Raw genomic sequence first — 23,328 nt, forward strand, 5'->3', positions numbered from 1 at the left:
CCCCCGTACTGTGGCAGAAATATTAATACGTGCGTTCAGTTTGGTCACCCTTGCTCCAAAAAGCTAACCGACGCAGTCTTCTTCTTCTAACTTTTTTTTTTTAACGAAAGTAGTCCAAAGTTGACAAGAAAATTGTCCACGTACATGAACTCAAGCTTGCGCATGAAACTACTGTAATACAGTACGTAATATGATAGATGAGCTTGAGTCGGTGTCGTGATCACGCATGCGCAGTAGCTACTATGATAACAACGTTTTTTTTCGGTAGCAGAGCGCGAACGCCCTGCTGCTTTACTGCTTGTGCTTTGCCATACTCTTCAAGTTATGTGAATGCAAATTGCCGAGCATGCGCCGTAGTTTTTCACAAAGCTAGATTTCAAGCCCCCGGAACCCATTGCTCGCCGTCCCTCTGTTTTTCCTGCTTTGCCGTTGTTTTTCATCGTACATTTTTACCGCGGAGTAGCTGTCAATAAGGCCGCGAATGGGGTGTTGTTGCTGGGAGACCATTCTCACTCGCCTCCCCAGTTAGCACCATTAGCTGGCGGCTACGATGTGCTGCAGGCGGCGGGGGCTTTTCTACGCAGCGGCCCACTGGAAAGCGAGGCGGGTTCTCGGTTGATTATTGACCCCGGCTGGATCAAAGGGTGACTTGGAGCTACACATTTGAAGGTAAAGTGAGGTTACATTTTTGAAATATAGTACACGCTAAAGAGCCAGCATTGTAGTTAGCTGGGTTAGCTGGTCGTACATTTGCATGCATGCATGTCCGTTTAGCCAATTAGACTGCGAGCTAATTGCTGTATCGTCGGTAAAAAGATCCACATCCACGTTTCAAAATTCACGTAAAACACAAATGCTTTGTAAGTATAGTTGAATTCGTTCGGTAGCAATAACAGCCTGCTCGTCAAGCTAGCGCTGGGCCGTTCATGGTAACATATACGCTGGGTTTGGGGTTTACGCTACAGGTAATGAACTTGGTGGTTAGACAATTGTGGGACATTGGCATTATCCTAATATGTCCTAAAGTAGGGCCTAAAGAAACGTTGCACTGTGTCACACCGTTTCTAATGATTTGTAATGCTGTCCTGTATCTTTGTTTGTTTGTTTTTTGTTGTAGATTTACAAACTTTCTTGGGACTTTACAGCAGTGTTTTACAGCTTTTTACACAAAGTAGCCTGCCATCTAAAACAAAAATACTTTGATTCTCTAGGACCACCATCATGACCAACATTAGAATATAGTAGCCTGCCTGTAACATTGTGCATATTTAGAACATTTAAGATGTGCTTTAATGTAGGATAATGAAAACACGTGTACTGTACATGCAGAATGAATTATGTTGAGCATGACTGTAATACTTTAATTTCTCTCCCAAAGGATGGATGTTGATTTGTGTGCGGGCGACAGTACAAGGAGGAAGGTGGACTTGACTGGGTCTGCAGAAGGCACCATGGATGTCATCCCCTTGGAGATGTATGACTCTGCCAGAGCCAAAATAGCTGCCAACCTGCGGTGGCTATTTGCTAAAGCCTACGGCATTGGTGGGTAATTCAGTTTACATCCATACAAAAAATTGTAATTGGTATGTACATTGTGTTGTCACTTGCATTTCTCACCAGTGAAACATCAGTCTGTACTCACAGTCTTAGAACCTGTACTTTAATTAATAGAACAAACGACTAAGATGATTTTCACAACGTTCGGTGTAGAAGTGTCGCATTAGCCTTGGAAATTGGGTATGACAGCTGTTTAGTCCATTGTCATAGAGTTTCTACTCTTGTGCGTTGGTGTTGGACCACTAGCAACACTCTTCTCAAGAAACTTGTAGTCAGCAGAATATGTTGAGCTTCACTGGTGAAACATTGACAGCATAAGTCCAAGGGAAGGAAGTAGTTGTGCACTCCAGCCAAAACGAATTCCCTCTTAAACATCCAATAGCTGGCTGGCAATACCGTTTTCATACTTGTAACATGGCCAGTGACATTTTATGTAAATCAGTTTAAGAATTACATAACAGTTGGACTTTTGTACGAGGTAATTAAATTGGAAACAAATCCATCCATGTGCAAATTGAGCTGCTCCACCGTCCTGTTTGTCCCATTAACACAAAACATCAATACAGCGCAGTTGCCGCCTCAACACAATTTTCTCTTATAGAGTGGCAAGGCGCAATATGGAGCAGCATTCTTTACAGCCTGCCCATTATTTTATCATCGCCTACATTCCAATATTAATGGAAAATAAACCTATTGTGAGAATGAGTTGGCCTACTTTTCCTGAGCCGTTGCTGACATAACACATTCACCGGTTAACCAACAGAATTTCTTGACTGCTTGGCAGATTTTTCAATCAACAGCAGCAAGCAAAGTTGCAGGGTTAACATCTCACTATGTAGCCATTGTTCTACTCCAGGAATACTTACTTCATGGGCACCTGTATCACACTGCCATTCCAACAGAATTTGTAAGTAAGTCATAAAGTGCAGAAGACTGTCACTAATCGATTCTAACGCAGTAGAGGAGTCACGTTTACAGTAAATATCTGTATCCATATGTGCCGATACTCGACGCCTTTGCTGTATTAGTACTTCACGAGGCTGACATTTACCATTCACGTAGAAGCCATACCAGGGGTGTGGACATACAGTACTTCAGCTTAAACACTGGTGCCAGCACATTTAGCCGACCACTCAATTTAAATGCCTTCTGATACAGGCAACGTTTAAGTAAAATGGATGCCAAGTATTCTGCCCTCGTGACACGTTCTCTACTTTGTGCAACTAGACAGATAGTTGCATAAAGTAGAGAACGTGTCATGAGGGCAGAATAGTAAAAAGACAATAATACATCAAGTTCATTACAAAGCAATCGTACACCGGGACCATTGTTGCCTACCCATCAAACGACCAACGGACAAAATGGCCACATACGATTACACAGACGATAACTTGCATCACTTAAGAAAACGAATAGTCACTTGCAAAAACTTAACATAAAGATTGATAATTTACAGACAAAGATCCGACCAAGTTTTGGTGATAAAGCATACACCGGTGGACTGCTGCGTGGTTACCATACGAATGGCTTGTTTCTACAAAAACCCGTGACTGAACAATGCCGGATATCCGAGCACGTAACGTCCATTCTCAAAAAGGTTCCGGCTAGAAACAATGACCAAAAAATCTGCGCATGGCAGAACAGCAAGACCGTTGGACCAAATTTCCAATCCCGATACAGGTATTTTTATATCCCTATAACGATATCCGAATGCAGGGTTTTTATTTAAAATGGCATTTAATGCAAATTTTATCTTTTCTCCATTCACTTTTAAAACCTATTTTATATGGGAAACACAATGCAATGAATACAAGTTAAATAAAAAATAAAATACATTAAAATGGAATTATCCATGATTCAAAATATCTGGTAGTGCAACCACTTTTTAAGTAATGTACACTGTTGTTGTGTACATTGTAACATAGAGTAATATGCAGTGTTGCTTATATTTATGCTCCTTTCACTGTGGCGTAAACGAGTACTTGCGGATATTGTAAAAATACTGCGTCCAAGAAGACTTATTTCACCATTTTTTTAAAATGCTTTTTCATTCAGGTCCTTATGCTAAACCTTCTTCCTGTTAACAGCCTTGCAACAAATAGTAGAAAAGAGAGTAATCAATTGCGGTTCATTGCCAGGAATTTGGGTTCCAAACCAGGAGTCCAATCGACCAAGTTGAGAGACTAATTCGGCCTGTAGAAGGCAAACTATAGATGATTGTTTACTCTTCCCGAGTAAGATATCCATCTGTTCATCTGTCCATCAATTAGCTTCTCTTTTTAGTGTGGGCCGTGGCTAACAATGCAGACAGGGATTCTGCTCTGACACAGCACAAAAGCCTACCCTTGGACCCCTTGGAGCTTTCGTGATCCAACGGGACGCTGCTCTCCTTTGGGAACTGAATATACAAGTCTCATTTACTTTCACCCCACTCATGTGGCGTTTGTTAATGTCATTAGTCACCATTCCATGCCCGTTGTTTTCTAGACACAGCTGAGCAGCATCCCGTTGAGCAAAAATACTTTATTTTTGCAAATTGTAGTGCCCGATGATGCTGGAAGTAGTGTGGCATTAAACCACAAACAGTGTGTCACTCGTTTTTTGAGTGTTTGTGTACTCGTGTTGTTTTCCTGGCCCTCAGGCTGCCACAGCTGCTCCCAAGTCTGAGTGGCAGACAGTCAGGCACAGTGTGCACCTGTCACACTTAAAGCCTTGTTACTTGTACCCGGCTTGTGTTTCTCAATACGGTTGGCTAACTCACATGTAGCTCATCTCGTGCTCCGCCCCATCCCAGTAAGTGCTACACTTAAAGCCCAGCGCCGTCCTAATGGGATCAGAAAGGGGAGGGTGTAGCTGCCACACAGTGTCATCGTCTGTGGAGTTAAGTCAACACTTTCCCCTCTCGACTCCTTTGTTATCGCACACACAATCACACTCTTCCAGTGTTTATAGAAATAAAACTTTCTAGGAATCGCGAGCGCTAGATTGTGACAGCGAACTGAACTCGCTTCACAAGGCGCAGCAGTTTGGTGGATACTGCATAATTGTTCACAAAGGAGGCTTCAAACTGTTAATTGCCATTGCCATTCACAGTTGAAGTTCGCTGTTCAAGTAAAAAAAAAAAAAAAAAAAAAAAGAATTACGTATTTAAAACAACCACAATACTTTGCCTGAGGAAAGTCTGTTAGCTTAATGCTAACACACAATGCTAAACACCATATATTGCCCAAAAATATTGTTGTGTCATAAACCTCTTTAAGCAAAGGTAGACAGACCATGTAACAGTAATCACTGATAGGCCTTCTTCATCTTGCTCCCTCCCATCTTGTTCTCTGTCTGTAACTGCTCATCCTACCCTCTCTGCTCGCCGAGAAGGAGGGAAAAAAAGTTACTCGGAGGCAATTAACTTCAGGCCATTATTGTGAGACAGTTTTAGCCGTCATTGAAACCTTGACTTCTTAAAACCATCGTAAACCGTCAAACTAGTAAATCGGCACATGCCAGTACACAGGCATGTATTCTTTATCCTCTGCGAAAAACAAATGTTGCAGCTTGCTGAGCAGTTATGTCTTCTTTGTGTAAATACGTATGTCTGGATTATACTGACCCTTGGTGATCATTTATTTTGAACACCAGATCATAAAGCCCACCTCTAGTGTGATTATCAAGAAATTCCTCTCCAGATAAATCAATATTTGTATGAAATTCCGGTTGTAGCCCGAAGTACATGGACATGCTGAAATAACAGTTGCATTAAATCCCCATTTCACTTGTGAGAAGGGAGACCCAGCAGTTCCAAGCAGCGGCCCATATTGATTCCTGGGCTGCATTAGCAAATGAGCGTGATGAACAGCTTCAGCAGTATGCGTTTATCAATTGTTGAATTCAAAAACATGCGCTGTTGTTTGTATTGCGTGCTAGAATTTTGGATGGATGGATGGATCATAATTTTCATGGTAATTCTGTATTTAATCACTTTACTTTTCTTACATCGTCCTGTACCCTCCTCTCTGAACCAAAAGTGCTTTTGGGGACCTGCAGGAAGAAGTTTCCTGTCTTGCTTTTGTGAATGTGACAGTGCTGCTGACGGCTGCCTTCCTCTATCCCGTCAGAACAGAACACGTCGCACACACTCCACTAATGCTGTTCTACTGACACACACACTTGGTGCAAAAGCAGATTTAGTGGAACAAGCTTATTTCCCTCCCCACTATTCTGCTGGAGAACATGATTTTGTAAAGGTTTTTCAAACCTATTTTGAGCTTCCCTGTTTAGTATAACCATTTGCTTTTGGCACACCGGAGTCCAGTGATTTGTTCCAGCTCCTTATAAGGTTGTGAGGTCTGGATTTTGTGTGACTTCACCATCCGCAGAATGGAATCTGTCCAAGGCTAGGTTCACACCGCAGGCAAATGAGACCCAGATCTGATTTTTTTGCCCATATGCGACGTGTATCTGATTTTTTTTTTATGACAGTCCGAACGGCTCAATTCCGATTTTGTCAAATGCGACCTAGGTCGCTTTCATATGTGGTCCTAGATCTGATACGTATCCGATCTTTTCCAATGCGTTGGCGGTCTGAACGGCCAGGTCGCATATATCTGACATTGACGTCATCCGGAGCCCAAGATGCACTCCTCCGCGCAGGCAGAGAGAAAGTACAATACTGGTAGCAGGGGGATCGAATCTGCAAAGTTGTTTTGAGTAACACTATTAACTTTATATTTTACTTTAATTTAATCCCACTTGAAACATGAAGCATAAACATTTATGGCGATCGTAGTAATTCAGCCATGGCTCAGATAGATTCATTTTTTACGCATGGTTAGGACGTGACATCATCGTTAGTGATGTCTCCATGAAGTGAGATATTAAAGCCTCGTCTCATAATTTTCCCCAAATACTGTATTTATTTCTACCTGCTACCTAATCGCTTGACTGTATAAATGCCCCGACACGCTGGACCACATTTACTTCCGCAAACACAACATCGGGTGTGTCGTAGTCTCTTCTTCTGCGCATGCGGGCCACTTTGACGACGCATGTGTTCATACAGCAGACAAGACCGAGGTCGCATTTATAATGTAATATGAACGCTTACACAAAAAAATCTTGATTTTTTCCAAAAATCTGAATTGAGCATTAAGACCTGTGGTGTCAACCTAGCCTAAGTGTTTTGTTTTTGTTTTGTTTAGCTCCAGTTATCTGGATTGTTAGCAAAACTGAAAGGTCATCACTTTAGTTGCAACTTGCACTTGTAAGTGTTTGCGCAGAGTAAACCGAAGTGGGATGTGAACTAGGGCTGCCACAAACGATTATTTTGCTAGTCGACTAATCACTAACAGTAGTCGCGATTAGTCGACTAATCTGATAAGATATAAATTGTGGCAAATTGCAGCAGCAAGCTGCTTCTCTTATAATAAGCATCATTCGCTTACAGCTTAAATTCTTTATGTACAAACTAATCATGAAGACAAGATAATACATTCAACTTTTATTAAACTTTGCAACTTTCCTGACATGTTTATAAATAAAGGAGAGACTTAAAATGATGGCGATACTCTGGCCTTAAAATTTTTAACTGTAATTCTTTAGTGCGTTTTAAAATTGAACCAAAACTATACACTATGCAGAGTTGCACTAATACAGTGAAATGATCTATAAATACAAAAAGAAGTACTTGTGTACATATTTCATATATATTTTATACACAATCAAAATGTGGTATGCACCTGTAACAAAAAAAAAGGAAGACCTTTTTTTTGCACTAAAACATAGTATATTACAACAAACTTAATTATGGCTTTTATTGTTATGTGATGCCGATGAGTGGCACATATGTCGTTTTTGTGTTGAGTGCTGATATTTCCCAGTTCATGAACGCATCACTCCGTTCGCGAGTGTGAGAAAGAGAGAGCAAGCGTGTGCCTCCTGCTTCGATGTCCACCACAGGCATAAACACACAGAGTTTACTCAATAATGGCTGCTTAATCCATAGAAGATGCTACGACGTGTTAGCGTACCAAATAGGAGCGTTACATCAAAGACACCGTAACCTGTGTATGCTAACTGCAGCTAGCTTCTAGACACAACTGTGCTTATGTCAGATATGAAATCAGGCATAAGCCACAACTTGCTTCCTTTTTTTTTTTTTTTTTTAAATGATTGGGCATCCCCATCGTGCTGCCATGAAAGGCATGTTTGCATTGTATTGAGTATATTTGGTGAAATGCGCCGTAACTTTCGGACTCTGTTGCCAACACGAATTAGTCCTTACATTGTAAGGCTTACACTACTTTACCCACAATGCTTCTGTTTACATCACCCGGATTACCACCACTGCGCATGTGCGTTGCAGATAGGAAAACAGCCAGCGGGAGAAGAGCGGGACGCTGCAGTCTCGAAAGAAAAATACGTGCCAAATAAATAAACGACGCGTCGACGATTAAAATTAATTGTCGGCGATTTTGATCGTCGACGTTGTCGTGATTAGTCGACTAATCATGGCAGCCCTAATGTGAACAAGTATTACTCATAAAGGCCACAAAGCTTGCTGCATTCCTGTAGCTGGTTGCCACAAGTTGGCTTGGAGGAGAAGTTCTGTTTTTTTTCCCACCTGCACTCTTAACTGCTTTTATAATTATAATGTGATCTAACATTATAACTGGTCATTTCAGATCATATACCAGAGGACTTACGGGATCCCTTCTACACTGACCAGTATGACCAGGAACACATAAAGCCCCCCGTCATCCGCCTGCTGCTGTCCTGCGAGCTTTACTGTCGTGTCTGCGCCCTCATCCTAAAGACAGAGCAGGCCGCGTCCCTCCAGTCGCACCACTCCGTCATCCAGTCTCTGGACAGGAAGGGCATTTATGTTGTGGAGAGCGACGACACGGCAGTCACGGAGGAGGACCTGGCTGGTATGCCCATTAAAATGGTGAGTAGTACTTGGGAAAGAGTTGATCACGAGGCGTGTGTGCGATTGTGTGCACGCCTTGGCTTGAAATTAAATGTAACCTTTACAAGGAGGAGCGGAAGATAGCTGTCTGTCTGCCAAGAGTATTGACTCTATTCTTATTGTAGAGTTAAACAAAGAACCGGAATTTTACTGTTATGAGTCAGGAGTGTCTTTTAAGATGGTTGTGCTTTTGATGATGCCCGATGCAACGTGCAAATGAAGTGGTGCCTCGATGCAGTCAAATGCCACCTTCAAGTGTCTGGAAGCTCAGTCCAGTATGAGCAACAGAATTAAGTCAATTAGTGGTTGCGTACAAGACTGTTACCAAACAGACAGTCCCATAAGTAGCATGCAGTTGTAAAAAAACGGCTAATTACTTGCATGGAAATGATCAGAGGAGCTTCCTAACCAAATTGCACTGGGTTTCCGCTGAATTTAAAGTGTAGTTTTACTTTATTTTATAATATATAGTGGGTAACTTTATACTTGTATTACAACAGATTATCGTTGTTTTGCACTTTTCATTAGTTAGTTTTTATTTCATTTGGATTTTTTTTTTTAATTCACTTAATTTTAGAACAGGTTTGTTTGTTTGTTTTTATTTTTTGGAAAATGTTTTGTTTTAGTTTAGTTTTTATTAGATTTATTTGTTTTGTTTTTTTGTAATATGGATTATTTGTCCAGTGCGAGAAAACAAGGTCACAATAAGTATTGCACTGTAATAAAGAAAACGACAATATACATTTAAAATAAACCCTGAAAGCACATTAATTGATAAAGATGAAAGCGAAGGGCATTTTCGCTGTAATAAGTTCATTTTTGGTCTTATAAACAAAAAATGTGGTTTCGCACTCTCGTTTATATTTTATTTTGTTAACAAAAATGTTTTTCTATATTATTGTTTTACTTATTGCGTTTGTTTTGTTTGGAGTTTAAGTTGTGACTTAAAATTGCCTGTGCAGTAGGGATGTCACAAGATCATCAATATCGCGATATTTAAATTGCCACGATATCGTTGTCGTCATGTCAGGTATTAATGGCAGGAAATCTGTTTAATAGCCCAAGTTGGTTTCAATTTGGGCAATTCCACCACCCTCTGGTGGTTAGTTTATTAATGCTAGTTTATTAATGCAGTTTAATTTGAGAAATTCTTTTTTTAACAAAATTTCCTCGCAGATCTTGGTTATTAGGGACACAAATAACATAAAAAAACATGTTTTGTGCATAACAAATATGAGAGAGAGCAGAATATTGTGATGGTTTTTTTCTCTTTTTTTCTTTAGTATAAGCCTCTTTTTTACAATATCGTGAGCTTTTAAACAGTTGTTTATATATCGCCAACATCCCCACAATATCGCGATAATCGCATCGCGAAGTTCATATCGTGATATTTTGACATTTGGGTATGGTGACATCCCCACTGTGCAGGTTCTATAACAGCATGATTTGAGCCTGCAACAAATTAGTCGCTCAACATTATTTCATATGGGATGATTTGTTTCAAAATCATCTCAGTTTAACTTGAAAGTCAGCTAGCGTCTCAGAACAAGATTGAGTTCGGCTGTCGAGCTTCCATGGTTTTTGTCTTAACCCAGTAGAAGTCACTGGACAGAATGTACTTTGACCACCAGCTCAGTTGCTTTCAGCGCTCTTCCTCACCGTTTGTTACCATGGAGACCAGTGTGATTCTCCCTTTTCTGCTTGCGGCATGATGTCATAATCCACGCAGCCAGACACAAAGCCCAGTGAGGGGATGGAAAATCCTGTGCAGGACAGCGCTTGTCCCGCGCCGGCTTCAAAACCCCACCCACTTTGCTGACTTGACAAAGCATGTTCATAGAAACCTCAAAGACACTGTGAGCTTCTCCTGCACTGTCCCCCGTCAGCGTTTTAGTGCCACGGCAGATACTTGCAAGCCATCTGCTTGTCTTCACTGTGTGTTCGACACAACGCAGAATTATCATCCGCTCCTCTCATTCTCTCCCAGAGTGCCCACATACCCATGATTGATGCCCTGATGATGGCCTACACAGTGGAGATGATCAGCATTGAGAAAGTAGTAGCCTCTGTGGAGCGCTTCTCTACCTTCAATCCCTCCAAGGAGCTTCCCTTTGACTTGGAGGATGCCGTGGTTTTCTGGATCAATAAGGTAGAAACAAATGTGTTGCACAAGAAGGCACATTCCAACGGAAGCAAAGGTGGATCCATTTTGTTTGTTGTGGCACATCTGCTCAAACAAAGACCATTTTTACATTTTATTTATTTATACTTTATTTACCTTTCTCTTAAATCATTATATGTCGGAAATCTCGCTCTGCTGAGAACATTGATACGTGAGCCATTTTGTCTTGAGTGGAGTGAGTAAAATCAGACGTATGAGCATAGTAAAACTCTTGTTTTGTGAAGTACAATGAGCATAATGTGCAGATATTGGCTTTACCAAAAAATGTCTGGACAAATCATGTTAATCACTGATTTACAATGTCTGCAGGTAAACACTAAAATGAGGGAAATTAGCGAAAAGGAGCACAAAGTCAAGCACCACCTTCTGGAATCCCCCAGTCACCAAAAGGTAAACAAGGTCTCCTAAGGAGGAGTTACTCTTTATGTAGCTCTTTAACGATGCTTTTGTGTTGCTCTGACCCTTTTCTGTGCTTCTCTGTTCAAAATGGATGCAGTGCCAGTCCTTTGTCTAAGACCTTTGACCTATTAATACCTCTGTTCCTTTTCCCCATCTATACCTCCTTTCCCTCTCTTATCCTTGCAAACTGGATAGTCTCCCTCCAAATGGTATTGGAAGCTTGTCCCTGTAAGTTGGAAGTCGCCCCCTCTCCCCCACCCCCGATCCACACACCCTCGCTCTCCCCCATGCACGCATAGTTTTGTGTTGATGTGTGCACGCACCTCACCGAGGCTTGTTTGAGCTCATTCTTTGCCTCTTTTAGCCAAGGGGGTACAAATTTGATGGCACCTTATTCTTTATTTTCTAAAATTCAGAATCATCTTTTGGAACATTTTTGTGACATTATTTGCAATAAACTATGTGTGATATCTCATCCTAAGCCTAGGATAAACTTGTTGATTTTTGTTCTTTTGTATTTGCTTCAGTAGAGTCAGGTAAAACTCATTGCTGGCACATTTCCTTTTCTTTGCAGTACACCCTTCACACTGACCTGCTTTGCAATCACCGCTCACTTTTCTGCTCACAAAATCTTTCCTCTGATCAGGGTTTGACTATTTTGACACAGCTCTGCTCGGTATGGGCATGATTGATAAACTGCTTGTTAATAATTACAGGACTGGTTTGATGCTAACGTTCGTAGCGGGCCATGGATTGAAGCAGAGCGGTGTATTCCTCATGGATTCGACTGTGGCAGTGAGGGATACAATTAATTTAAGCCTCCTTTATGGTGGATGATGAGATTAAACGCAAACAAATAGCTAGCTGAATTTGAAGATGCGCTAAAATTAAAAAAACAAAAAATCTTCCTTAGGGTGTCACTAGGTGGTATCTTTGTGTTAACACTCAGCATGTCAACATAAATGTGTTTACAACATTAACCAGTAGGCTAGAGTTGCTTTGTATTTTGAAAAAGTTGATTAGTTGCCTTTAGGTCCCATCGCCTTTGTGAGGGCAGTTAATACCTAATGACAGTGAATGGATCAGTATTGACTTTTATTTTGGAACAATGATGTTGCTGTTGGATAAACAGTGTTTCATACCTTTGGAAGTTGATATCTGATAATTGGTATCCAAGGACATTTAGTCTTCGTTTTCTGCCCTTTGTATCCAGTATCTGAATGTACCACAGTTGAAGCAAAATGTTAAGTAGAGAGAGGGATATGTCCTAGCATGTATACAGCTCCAAACTGGGTATTATTGAAGTTGAAAAAGTGCACTTGTTTTATATAAGTGGACTTGTGATGACCCATCTGGCCCCGTTATGCTGTTTTTTTTTTCTTGCGTCCTTTGAGTGGGCTCCATCAGTGGCCACCCTCTCGCAAAGGCTTAAGGCTCCTTGCTGGTCACTTCTTTAACACCTGCATCTCACCATCAGCAACTTGCTCTCTTCAGGGTTCTCCCTAAACTGATGGCACTGGGCCTTTTCATTTAACTACATCCTGGAATTTCACTCCTTCCCAATAAAAGTAAAACCTTGTGCTCTGGAAGGGAGAACCTTGGTTGGATGTTTAACTAGAACGCTAAAGACGACAAATAACGTCAAACATCCTTGAGTCAAATGTGCTGTGACTTGGTCAGCTGTGCAGCTCAGTGCAAAAGATTTGCTCTTTGCGACTGTGGTCATATCTCCGTTGGTAATATTGTGGTAGTATTTGTCTCTGATGAGATTTTGGCTGTCATATGTTCAGGTACGGTATCGTCGGGAACATGCGTCTGGCCGCCATCTTCCCTTCTTTCCGCTGCTGGAAGATTTGATGAGAGATGTCTGCGATGGAGCTGCGTTGCTCACTGTTGTCCACTACTACTGCCCAGACCTCATGAAGCTGGAGGGTATGCCCAAAACATACAGTAGCATAACTCATTCAGACACACTTTGTGTACACTTTGGTTACATCAGAATTTGTGTTTAACAAAATGAAGATTTCCCCCCCCCCCCCCCCCCCCACAAGACTGTCTTTCTCCATTAGCGTGACATAAACTCCCAGTGGGCCATTCAGTTGAGTCATTATCTGATCTGTTTTTTTTCCTGTCTGATCAGATATTTGCCTGAAGGAAGTTCCCTCCATGGCCGATAGCCTCTACAACATCCAGCTGCTCAGAGAGTTTGCCAATGAGTATCTGAATAAAAGTTTCTATCTGACGACAGAAGACATACTCTACTCGCCTCCTGTGCTCAAGGTAGAATTACTTGCTGTTTTAACATAATTACACAATAAAAGGATCACAAACTGGCAACCTCAAAAAGTTGCCACCATCAGTAATCATGACCTCTCCACGCAGCACAATGTGATGGTTTTCATTGCTGAACTCTTCTGGTGGTTTGAGACTGTCAAGCCGGAATTTGTCCTGCCCAGGGACCTGCAAGAGTCGAAAGATGGTACGTTTGCCCAATTGATGCAAGTGAAAGTGTTGAGTATCTTATCAATAATCATACATAGATATACAGTAATCCCTCGTTGATCGCAGTTAATGGGGACCAGAAGCCCCCGCGATAGGTGGGAGAACTGCAAAGTAGAGGTTGACTTATTTTTATTATTCCACAAATTTTTTTCATTTTATGTTTATATTTTAAAGTTTTATTTTGGGGGGATTCACACCTCTATTATGCCATTGCGAATCCCCCGACATGGTTCCCACCCATCTAAATTTTGTTACGCAACAAAATTAACTTTAAAAATACAAAATGAAGAATAAATAGTGTGTGTGAGAGGAACTACAACGCTCAAGCAACGGATGATTACGACGGAACATTAGCTAATAACTACATTAAAGTTGTAATTTTTATTCTAAAATTGGCTTACCTTAACTGAAATACTGTGGTGCATTTTATCCAAAGGTACAATCCTGGTGTAATGCACTTTAAAACCCTTGTTGTTGTCGTTGTTGTGCAAAGCAAAAGTGTCATTACTTCTGCTGTGTTGCTGCCGCTCCTTCTTGGTTGCCACCTTCTTCGTCTACTCTCTTTCCTATTCTTTTAAAACAAAGAAGCACGGTCGACGGAAGTAATCATGGCTTAACCTTCTCTTTGCACAATAACATAAACAAGGTCCTTTGTATGAAATATAACACAGGATCCTAGTTAAAGAAAGCTGTTTTAAGACAAATTTAGGACAAAACTAACAAACACTTTTAACATTTCATTTGCCGATGTTTCCTTGTGTTGAGCATGTCACGCTTGCCGGGAGGCTGAGCGCGCTCGGCTCGCGACTTATGACCACAGCTGCTTATCCGGCTCGATTCTGATGAATTGAACAGCACATTTGAATAACGTTGTTCAAAAGTACTGTTCGTTTTTTAGCGTGGACGAGACTAGCGAGAGGCTGCGATAATGCGCAGCCAATCGGCTCACTGGATATATCCACTCATGCTCTGATTGGTCGTCTCGCACCGCAAACCAATCACACGCCTTTTATGAGTGCCCGCACGATGTACAAAGCCCCCCCGAGTCAATTCATCTCTTTCAAACGTGTCTTTCTGCAATACGGCTGCTGATATGGCTGTATTTTTCATTTTTATTTTTGGATGAATACGTTTGAAAACCCGCGATGCACTGAGGCCGCGAAACTCGAACCGCGAAGTGGCGAGTGATTACTGCATTAACCTTGAATTTTACTAATGCAAGTCCTACCCCTATTTCAATGTCCATTCCTTTAGCTCGAGCCATTGCTCAGCCAAAGAGTTCTCGTCCATCAGTGCCCATCTCCAACGCCACCAAGCGGAGCTTCCTGGCCAGTCCTGGCGTGTCGGAAAACCAGAGTGGCCCTGAAATCTGTAGCAGGTAACCTCATCATTCCGTATTCAGTTGCTGTCACATTGACTTGTCTTAAGTGACTAGAGTGAGGTTCCCATGGCTAGTGAACTTTTTCAACCTGCCTGGATCTCTTTTAATCTTTGGTTGTTTTCTTGGCGGACTTGCACTATGTGCTTCCATTAGACATGGCCATATTTCTTAACAAGAATCAGATGGAACAAGTTAGTTCATATTGTTTCATTTCTCCTAGAAGACAATTAAAAGTGAAGAGTTTTAGCTCATTACCTTACGCTCCTATGCCTTTTTGTTCAGGTCCCGCACTGATTTTGTTTTGTTTAAACAAAGCAGTTTATGCCTGTTTAGGGAACTGTTGGATTATACTTTTCTTCTCGACAAGACCATACACTATTTGATATTGTCTGCTAGCAAAACTGAAAAATATATTTCAATTTCATCCCTTCTGACCGCCAGGGGGCGGTGCTCAAAGCACTGAATGTTCCCTTCGCGCATGCCGTAGTTACAGACGTAACTCTCGTTTTTTTCCAGTAGAGGAGGTCCATCCTTTAGTCCTTCCCATCCACTCTTGCCTTTGCGTCAGAGACAACAGAAGCCTCAAGGAGATGATGGTGCAGGTAAAAGCATCACATTACAGCATTGATGAGCTCCAGATTCCTCTTTGTAACGTTTGAAATGTTGTGTTATTTTCCTTTAAGGTCTAAGGAACCGCTCCAACTCCTTGACCCAGATGGACAGACAGGCCCGAAGTTCTGGTGTCGCTTGGCCCGACAAGAGACAGAGGTAAAGAAAAATCACTCAGAGCTATTAAGCACAGTTCCTGAGTGAGGTATCATTTGAATTTCAATATGGCTGCCGATGTGCTGGTCCTTTTCTTAACATAAACTATGCTATGTATAGACTATATAACCACACTACTGTAACCGTAGTGATGGTAGTATATAGAAAAGGTGCTATATTAAATTGTCAGAAAACTGAAAAATACTACTAATAAAAATTGTATTTTATTTTCCTCCTCAGGCCAGTGTCCACGCTGAGCCCCTTCGTGTGCCATTCAGCTGCTGACAGCGATGCAGATGTTGCTTCCGGCGACAGTGTCAGCCTTGCCCGCTCAATAAGTAAAGACAGCCTAGCGTCCAATGTCATCAACGTGACGCCGAAACATCAGACTTCAGTTCACCAACCCACCCTAGCCCAGATGCGCAGAATTAATGGCCACGGCCTCTTGGGAAAAGTCAACCTGGATTACGAAGAAGAATCTCTGGTGGCCTCGGTCTCCAAACAACCCGATGGGAGCCAAGTGCCTGCCGCAGTGGAACCAGAGTCAAAGTCCAAACCTGCGCCCGATGGTTTTTACCTAGAACCGCTGATGCCTGCTGTGCTGAAACCAGCTAAAGAGAAGTCTGTATGCCTGAACAAGGAGGAGGAGAGTGGAGAAGTGCTCCGGTCCTCAGGAAGGGGCTTTTCACGCAGGGGAGATGGATCGTCTCCTGCGGTTCATAAGAAAGCTCCCCTCAGCCTGGACAAAACATTTACCCCCCTGCCCGACGAGCCTGAATTGTCAGACGAGCCTCTTCAGGCTCAGGCAGGTTTCAGACCCCTCGCCACCAGCAGTGTGGACCCTTCGTCGAAAGAGCCCGGTGGAGGGTTCTACCTGCATTCAGACTCTGAGGAGACAAAGCCTTGCCCAAGCCTTGATCCAGATCTTGAAGACCTGGACGAAGAGGATGAGGATTTGGATGAGGCTATTACGGCAAAAGATCTAGCTTGGCCTAGGAAATGCTTTAATGATGACGATGAAGAGGAATCCGCCAAACTCCAGGAGGACATGAATGTCAAGGAGCATGAGGACAAAGATATTAATGGCTGCAGTGGTCGCTCCAGCCCCTGCCTTAGCGCTTATTCGCAGGCCAGCAGCGTGGCCAGCGGAAGTGTGCGCATGACCTCCTTTGCTGAGCGTAAAGCCCAGCAGCAGCGCTTCGGCAGTAACCACGACCTACGCTCCAGTGCCTCCAGCTCGCAAAGAACCACTCCAGATGGATCGGAGAGCAGCGGGCCCCTGTCGTCGTCCTGGAGGCTCAGAAGAGACCAGAGTCCCTCGTCTCCCCTGGGCGGTTGCGCTCGTGCTGCTGACGGGAGCGGCGGTGCCAATGTCCTTGCGTCTGAAATTGTGCAGCTGCGCATGCAGCTAGAGGAGAAGCGCCGTGCCATCGAGCATCAAAAGAAGAAAATGGAAGTGCTATCGGCCCGGCAGAGGCAGAAGCTGGGTAAGGCTGCTTTCCTGCATATAGTGAAGAAGGGCGGGGGCAAGGGCGCCACGTTGCCCAATCCGCTTAAAGCCGACCCCACCAAAGAAGAGCTCAACGGAGAGAAAGTGGCGTCGTCGACGAAAGACGACCTTTGTGTTGATGCCCTGAGAGGGGACAAAGAGCTGGAGGGACCCGCCCCCTCAGGTGCCTTAGATGCAGACAAGAAGGGAAACAATGGCAGCTTCCACCAAGAAGAAGAGTTGGACCTCAATGAGTGCAACCGCTCCATCGAGCTGCTGCATGAAGCCATTGGCAGCATCCAGCAGCAGATGATGCAACTGTCCCTTCAGCAGGAAATGATGATGAAGCAGAATGTACTGTCCCCACCCCCCCTCGCAAGTGACAAAAACAGTGACACGAAAGCCGCAGACACGGCGCACTATGCGGAACACCTCTCTGGCACCGCCCCCACGAGGAAACCCCCCAAACTGAGCTCAGGCCGAAGCTCCAGATCCAAGCCGACGGAGCTAAAGGCGGGCAAAGAGCAAAGCCGACACGCCGCTAGGACCTTGACCCCCTCCCACAGTGGGCCGGAGATGCAAACGCATCCGAGGCAATCGGGTGGGGGCAGGTCCCCCAGGAACGAGCATCCCGAGCCACGAAGCCTCCGAAATCCACCGGCGGGAGAGACCGCCAACAAAACTGCCTCGAGCCAGGCACGGAGCGCCGCTTTTAGGCTTCACGAAGATGCAAATATGCGACTGCCGACCAGAGTGGACCTGAATGCTCTGTCTGCTCCTGAAGTGTCCTTTGACGACTGCCTGTCCAGCACTTTGAGAGACTCGCAGCTCAACTCCTCAGACAGCTCGGGGAAAGAACACTTGCCATCGGAGGAGGTGCAGCGCAGCAAAGCTCCCCTGGTCGAGGTCGATATGTCAGAGCTGAAGGACCCCGAGGATGAGGAGGCTGCTGACAGAACCACAGATGAAGGGGATGGAGAGCAAAAGTCTGTCATGGGCTTCTTCTTCAAGGTATTTGCCGACACAAACAGGGATATTGATAAAAACATGTATTTATATTACAGGGCAACCAATGGTGACCACTGCATGCATTTTTATTGACATAACATTCAATTTGTGTCTTTTAAGATATTACGTGCTGCCCCTGAGATGGATAAAGATAGAGATTGGATTTTGCTGCTTAATTCATATTCTACAAACGCAATATTCATCAGAATGCCGTGTTTAGGCTAGTGGAGGCGGATCGAACATATTTTAAAGAACATTTTTGACTTGACAAGCAGCTCTAAACGAATTAATGTAAATGTTTCGTACTTAAAAGTTATATCCAACTGAACTGTGGTGCATTAAACAAAAAAAATGAGGAAAGATAACTACTCAAAGCTATTTTTAATTAACTGTACTTCAACCAGTACATGGATGATTTAATCGTGTCTCATTCTGTTGCAACGTTCCAGGACGAGCAGAAAGCAGAGGATGAGCTTGCCAAGAAGAGGGCGGCGTTCTTGCTGAAGCAGCAAAAGAAAGCCGAGGAGGCCCGCGTCCGCAAGCAGCAGCTGGAAGCCGAATCGGAGCTGAAGCGCGACGAGGCCAGGTAAAATTCCTCCGAATCGGTGTTTGCCTTGGCCCACTAAACATCCGCTGATATGTGTTTAATCAACATCAGGCGGAAGGCGGAGGAGGATCGCCTGCGTAAGGAGGACGAGAAGACGCGGCGAGAGCTGATAAAGCAGGAGTACCTGCGGAGGAAGCAGCAGGAGATCTTTGAGGAGCAAGGTCTGGTCAAGCCCAAGACTCCCAAACCCAAGCAGAAACACAGACCCAAGACCATCCTCAGGGAGGAGTCGTCCAGCGACAACGTCTCAAAGTGCTCTTCTTCCACACGTAAGACTGACTTGTGTTTCGCCTTAGTACATTCTACCCCCTCTTCTTCCTCTTGGCATCTCACCAAACACCACATTTAGACACTGACCTCTGGTGGCGTCTCCTGTGCATTACATCACGTACACTAATGATGAGACACACTCTTCCACACTCCATTACGCATGCCATCTAAACCTACTTAACTGGATATTTCTACCTGAGGTCTGAGTCTCATTGTTTCCACTGCCTATAAGCGTTTTTAAACATGGTTATATCTTGGTGTCAAATATTTGCGTTGAATCCACTTTTTTTTTTTAAGTAAATGAAAATTGCAGTCAAACAGTGACTATTCATTTTAGCGGCACATCAGTATAAGTAACCCACAGTATGATCCATATACAGTATCGGTTGTTGGACCACAGTGTCCGTACGCATTTCGTACATAGAGAACAACATTTTTTTTCTCCCCAAATTATCTTTGCATTTTGCTTGTCAGCAAAAACTTTCACAGAGAACAAATTCCAGTATCAATAGTGTGGATGGATACAACTAGATAAAAAAAAGATAAAACACTTTTTCCTTGACTACTTGTAAATAAGTTGCATGCAATACTTATATTAGTAGGTTAAGTACTTATTAGAGAAAATGCCTTTGTCTGTACAAGTGAAATTTCCGGATGAGCCTAAAATGCACTAAAAGATTTACAAGTGAAATAAATTTGACCTTCTCTAAACTTTTGAATGCTCGTGTCCGACTGTTTTTGTCGATTAATGGATCAAACATCTGTTGTAAATTTTGTTCAACTCCTTGTTGGAGAATAGCCAGTTATGCAAAAAGTATTAAAAAATTAACCGGGTAGCCTTTTAAGATGGTTTCTCACTGATTAGTGAATGCTTGCGTACTTAGCATTTTTGCAGTTTTGTCAGGGTTCGTAGACAGTTTTTACTTGTCTCAAGCAGTTTTTCTTGTCGCCAATACATTTTTAACATTTTAAAGAAAAATTGTTTGGGATTTTGTTTGAAATTGTTTTCTTTTTACAAACCTTGACGAAAACCCAAAATATGCTATCTAATTTTTCAATTCCTTTGGGCCAGAGAGTCAAAAGTAACTCCCAAAGCTAATGTTTCTGTTTTCTCTCACAGCCGACAACCTGAGCACAGCCCAGTCCGGATCCAATCTGTCGCTGGCTTCCGCTGCCACCAACGAGGCCGACAGCGTCAACTCCGGGGGTGCGGGCTCCCACCGGTAAGATGCTCCACCTCATTTACCATTTATGCCTCTGTTTGTGTCGTCACGCTACAGTCAGTCTTGTTGCACATTTTAGCTGCGACTCAGTGGAGTCGTTCCCTGGAAGTCGAAACCACAGTCGGGCTGCGGAAAGAGACTGGGACAACGGCTCCACCGCATCTTCCATCGCATCCCTGGCTGAGTACACCGGTTAGTCGATACGATTCATCCTCTTCCTACTCAGTCTTTCCAATATGTTGATAATTCTTCTCAAATGTCTTCCTTCAGGCCCAAAACTTTTCAAGGAGCCGAGTGCCAAATCCAACAAGCCCATCATCCACAACGCCATCTCACACTGCTGCCTGGCCGGAAAAGTCAACGAGCCGCAGAAGAATCAGATCCTTGAGGTCGGTTCATTTCCTTCAAATTTTAATACCACTGGCAATAATGTGAATTCATTTGTACCAGGTTCAAACTGTCACCACTGTGAAATATTTGTTAAGAATTTTGTGTTACTACATTATTAATTAACTCTCATAAATGTGTAAAGAGAAGTTGAGTGCAAAATAAGAATACAGGGAGCTCACCGTCTGAAGACACCTGGGATCAAACCACCACGGTTCAGGCCGGGCACGATCCGCAGAATGGTTGGTGAAGGGGGGGGGACAAAAACTGCCCCTTCACATTAAGGTGACATGATTAGTCCAGATTCCCTATAACAGCAGCAGAGGAAGTTGAAAAGCCGCATGGATTACGTACAGTCAGTCATATGTATGGGAGCATTTTGGCAATTTGGGGTGAAACTAGTCCTCAAGTTCATGATGCAGGATTTATTTTTTTCCGCCTCTTGACCCAACACCGTCATTCAGACAGACATGTCGAAGAAGCTGCAAACATACTCAACAAACACGCCGCCTCCGTAAAGGCTAACTTCAAAATAAAGCTTACCAAATAATACATTGATGCCAAAGCCTTAGTAGACTTTTACTTTGAAGTCGGGCCGCGTAACGGCTAACTTGACTTCCGTTTTCGACATTTCATCTTACTTTATCGCAGTTTTATTTGACATTCCATAGTTGCCACCATCATCAACACAACTTAATCCCGAAATCATATTCAGGGGGCAAAAAAATAGTACCCGTCTATAGGCCGGTCCGCCTCAAATTTTAAACGGACGTCCGTCGACGAGCCTGGTGTTGTGTTGCAGTCGCTGTAACTGAACTTTCCCTTCGCAGGAGCTGGAGAAGTGCGAGTCCAATCACATGATGATCCTGTTCCGTGACGGCGGCTGCCAGTTCCGGGCGCTTTACTCCTACTTCCCGGACACGGAGGAGATCCACAAGCTAACGGGCACGGGGCCCAAGAGCATCAGCAAGAAGATGATCGACAAGCTGTACAAGTACAGCTCGGACCGCAAGCAGTTCACCGTCATCCCCGCCAAGACCGTGTCGGTCAGCGTGGACGCTCTGACCATCCACAACCACCTGTGGCAGGCCAAGAGGAGCGCGGCGTCCAAGAAAAGCGCCAAATAGCAGGCGGGGTCCACAGAGCACCCCCAACCCCACCCCAAAATCATCTAGCGCCATCTTGCTTTGTTTCCCACATTCGATGCTCGCCGGCGTGCACGGTTTTACTAAAGAAGAGCCCGCAGGAACAAGTTGCTTGCCGAACAAGAGAACCGCTTCCTGGATTGGCGTCTTTGCCTCGTGTGATGCGTTCAGGCGCATGCGTGGTTTACACTACGCGTTTATCAGCCCTGCCACAGCACTGATGGAAAGAGGGTCACAGAGACTTAAACTGGACACAATCTCTTCGTGTTTCATGGAATCACGGTGGCACTTCAGTCCCACCAGAAAGTCCTCCGAGAAACCTGCTTCTTAGTTTTGTTAACAGGATCTGGGGAATTGTTTGGCCTTGAACACGTCGTGGTACTTCTCATCGACCAGTCAAACCGCCTTTTAAAATGCCCGTTCGCTGGTTGTGTGCGTGTGTATAGCAAAGAAAAACCACGAACAGCGGTAATTTTAACTACTTTTCTTTTTCCAAGGATCCCTTTTTTTTTTTTTATAAGGGTTGTCTAATAAGGGAGCTTACTGATCTTTGGTGCAGACATGCTTCTTTTTGGGTTTTGTTTTGGTTGTGTTTTTTTCCCCGCAAAGTGGCGTGCTGTCAAGTTTGAGCTGATGTTGTGCGTGTTGTCATCACAACAGATCTCTGATGTGTAGAGCGTAGTTGTCGTCTCTCCACCGGGCCACACAAAGACAAAAAAGGTGCACATAAACACAATCATACGAACACGCCATGCAATGTAAACCACCGAGCGCCGCCATTAAAGAACATTCCTCCAAGGTTTGACGCACACTGCCACGTGTTCTCGTCTGTCTCTTTAAGTGCTTACTCACTCGACAACAAACCACCACCAGCACTTTACTTTTGTATCAAACACTAGCGAGACCAAGAGGTCTCGTACTACTGCGAGTGTGTTATCGAAACGGATTGTATGGGCATGGGGTCGCCATTTTGTGTTACACTGGTCTCCTTTTATTTTCATCCCGTTTTTTGATTTTTCCTTTTTGTGCTCATGCCATCTATTTATTTTGATATGGTAGCATGTTGAAATTGAATTAAAGTCACATTTTTATTTTTATTCTTCTCATGGTTTATTTTGTCCATTTGCTTTTGTCACACACACGCACACACGCTTTGGAGCAGGGGTGTGGAACCTATGGTGCATACAATTCTGAAATTTAGTATGGTCCTCTGACTTAAAAGGTTCCCCACTCTTGCTTTAGTGGTTTTGACTTTTTGTTTGTATTCTCACAATCCTGTTGCCGAAGCAAAAATCTTCCTGAGCTTTTTCTCCCTCCACCGGTCAACTAGAACAGCGGCTTGACTGCCACCTCCCATAACTATGGGTACCACTGCTTCGCCATGGCAACTGTTTCCTATTCACTACCTGATGTCCAGGGAATCCCAAGAACCGCTTCAACCTGCATCTCATT

At 43.5% G+C, this 23,328-nt stretch overlaps 1 protein-coding gene across 3 annotated transcripts; it reads left to right on the plus strand.

Annotated features, from left to right (window-relative positions):
* Positions 1-240: 240 nt before the first annotated feature.
* On the plus strand, positions 241-22,973 carry camsap1b (calmodulin regulated spectrin-associated protein 1b). Of its 3 annotated transcripts, none has more exons than XM_086030945.1 (19): positions 241-669; positions 1,379-1,542; positions 8,235-8,497; positions 10,506-10,667; positions 11,010-11,090; positions 11,295-11,327; positions 12,890-13,031; positions 13,240-13,379; positions 13,482-13,578; positions 14,856-14,979; positions 15,499-15,584; positions 15,666-15,750; positions 15,988-18,247; positions 18,694-18,830; positions 18,903-19,120; positions 20,242-20,344; positions 20,424-20,536; positions 20,615-20,733; positions 21,562-22,973. In XM_086030945.1, the coding sequence occupies exons 2-19, from the start codon at positions 1,380-1,382 to the stop codon at positions 21,856-21,858; spliced, it is 4,623 nt and encodes a 1,540-aa protein (XP_085887071.1). In that variant the 5' UTR covers positions 241-669; position 1,379; the 3' UTR covers positions 21,859-22,973. The 3 variants fall into 3 exon arrangements, with proteins under 3 accessions (XP_085887071.1, XP_085887072.1, XP_085887074.1); XM_086030946.1 differs by having other exon boundaries at positions 15,502-15,584; XM_086030948.1 differs by lacking the exon at positions 11,295-11,327.
* Positions 22,974-23,328: the final 355 nt, after the last annotated feature.

Source organism: Filicampus tigris, chromosome 5 (genome assembly GCF_054856515.1).
Source record: "Filicampus tigris isolate MCC_2025a chromosome 5, RoL_Ftig_1.0, whole genome shotgun sequence".
In the NCBI taxonomy this organism is placed as follows: Eukaryota; Metazoa; Chordata; class Actinopteri; order Syngnathiformes; family Syngnathidae; genus Filicampus; species Filicampus tigris.

Excerpts from the sequence above, each read along its gene's own strand:
- camsap1b (XM_086030945.1), top strand. The coding sequence starts at position 1,380 with ATGGATGTTGATTTGTGTGCGGGCGACAGTACAAGGAGGAAGGTGGAC. Across the intron at positions 13,579-14,855 it reads CCTGCAAGAGTCGAAAGATG|CTCGAGCCATTGCTCAGCCA; the intron begins GTACGTTTGCCC and ends CCATTCCTTTAG. Across the intron at positions 18,831-18,902 it reads CTGAAGCGCGACGAGGCCAG|GCGGAAGGCGGAGGAGGATC; the intron begins GTAAAATTCCTC and ends AATCAACATCAG.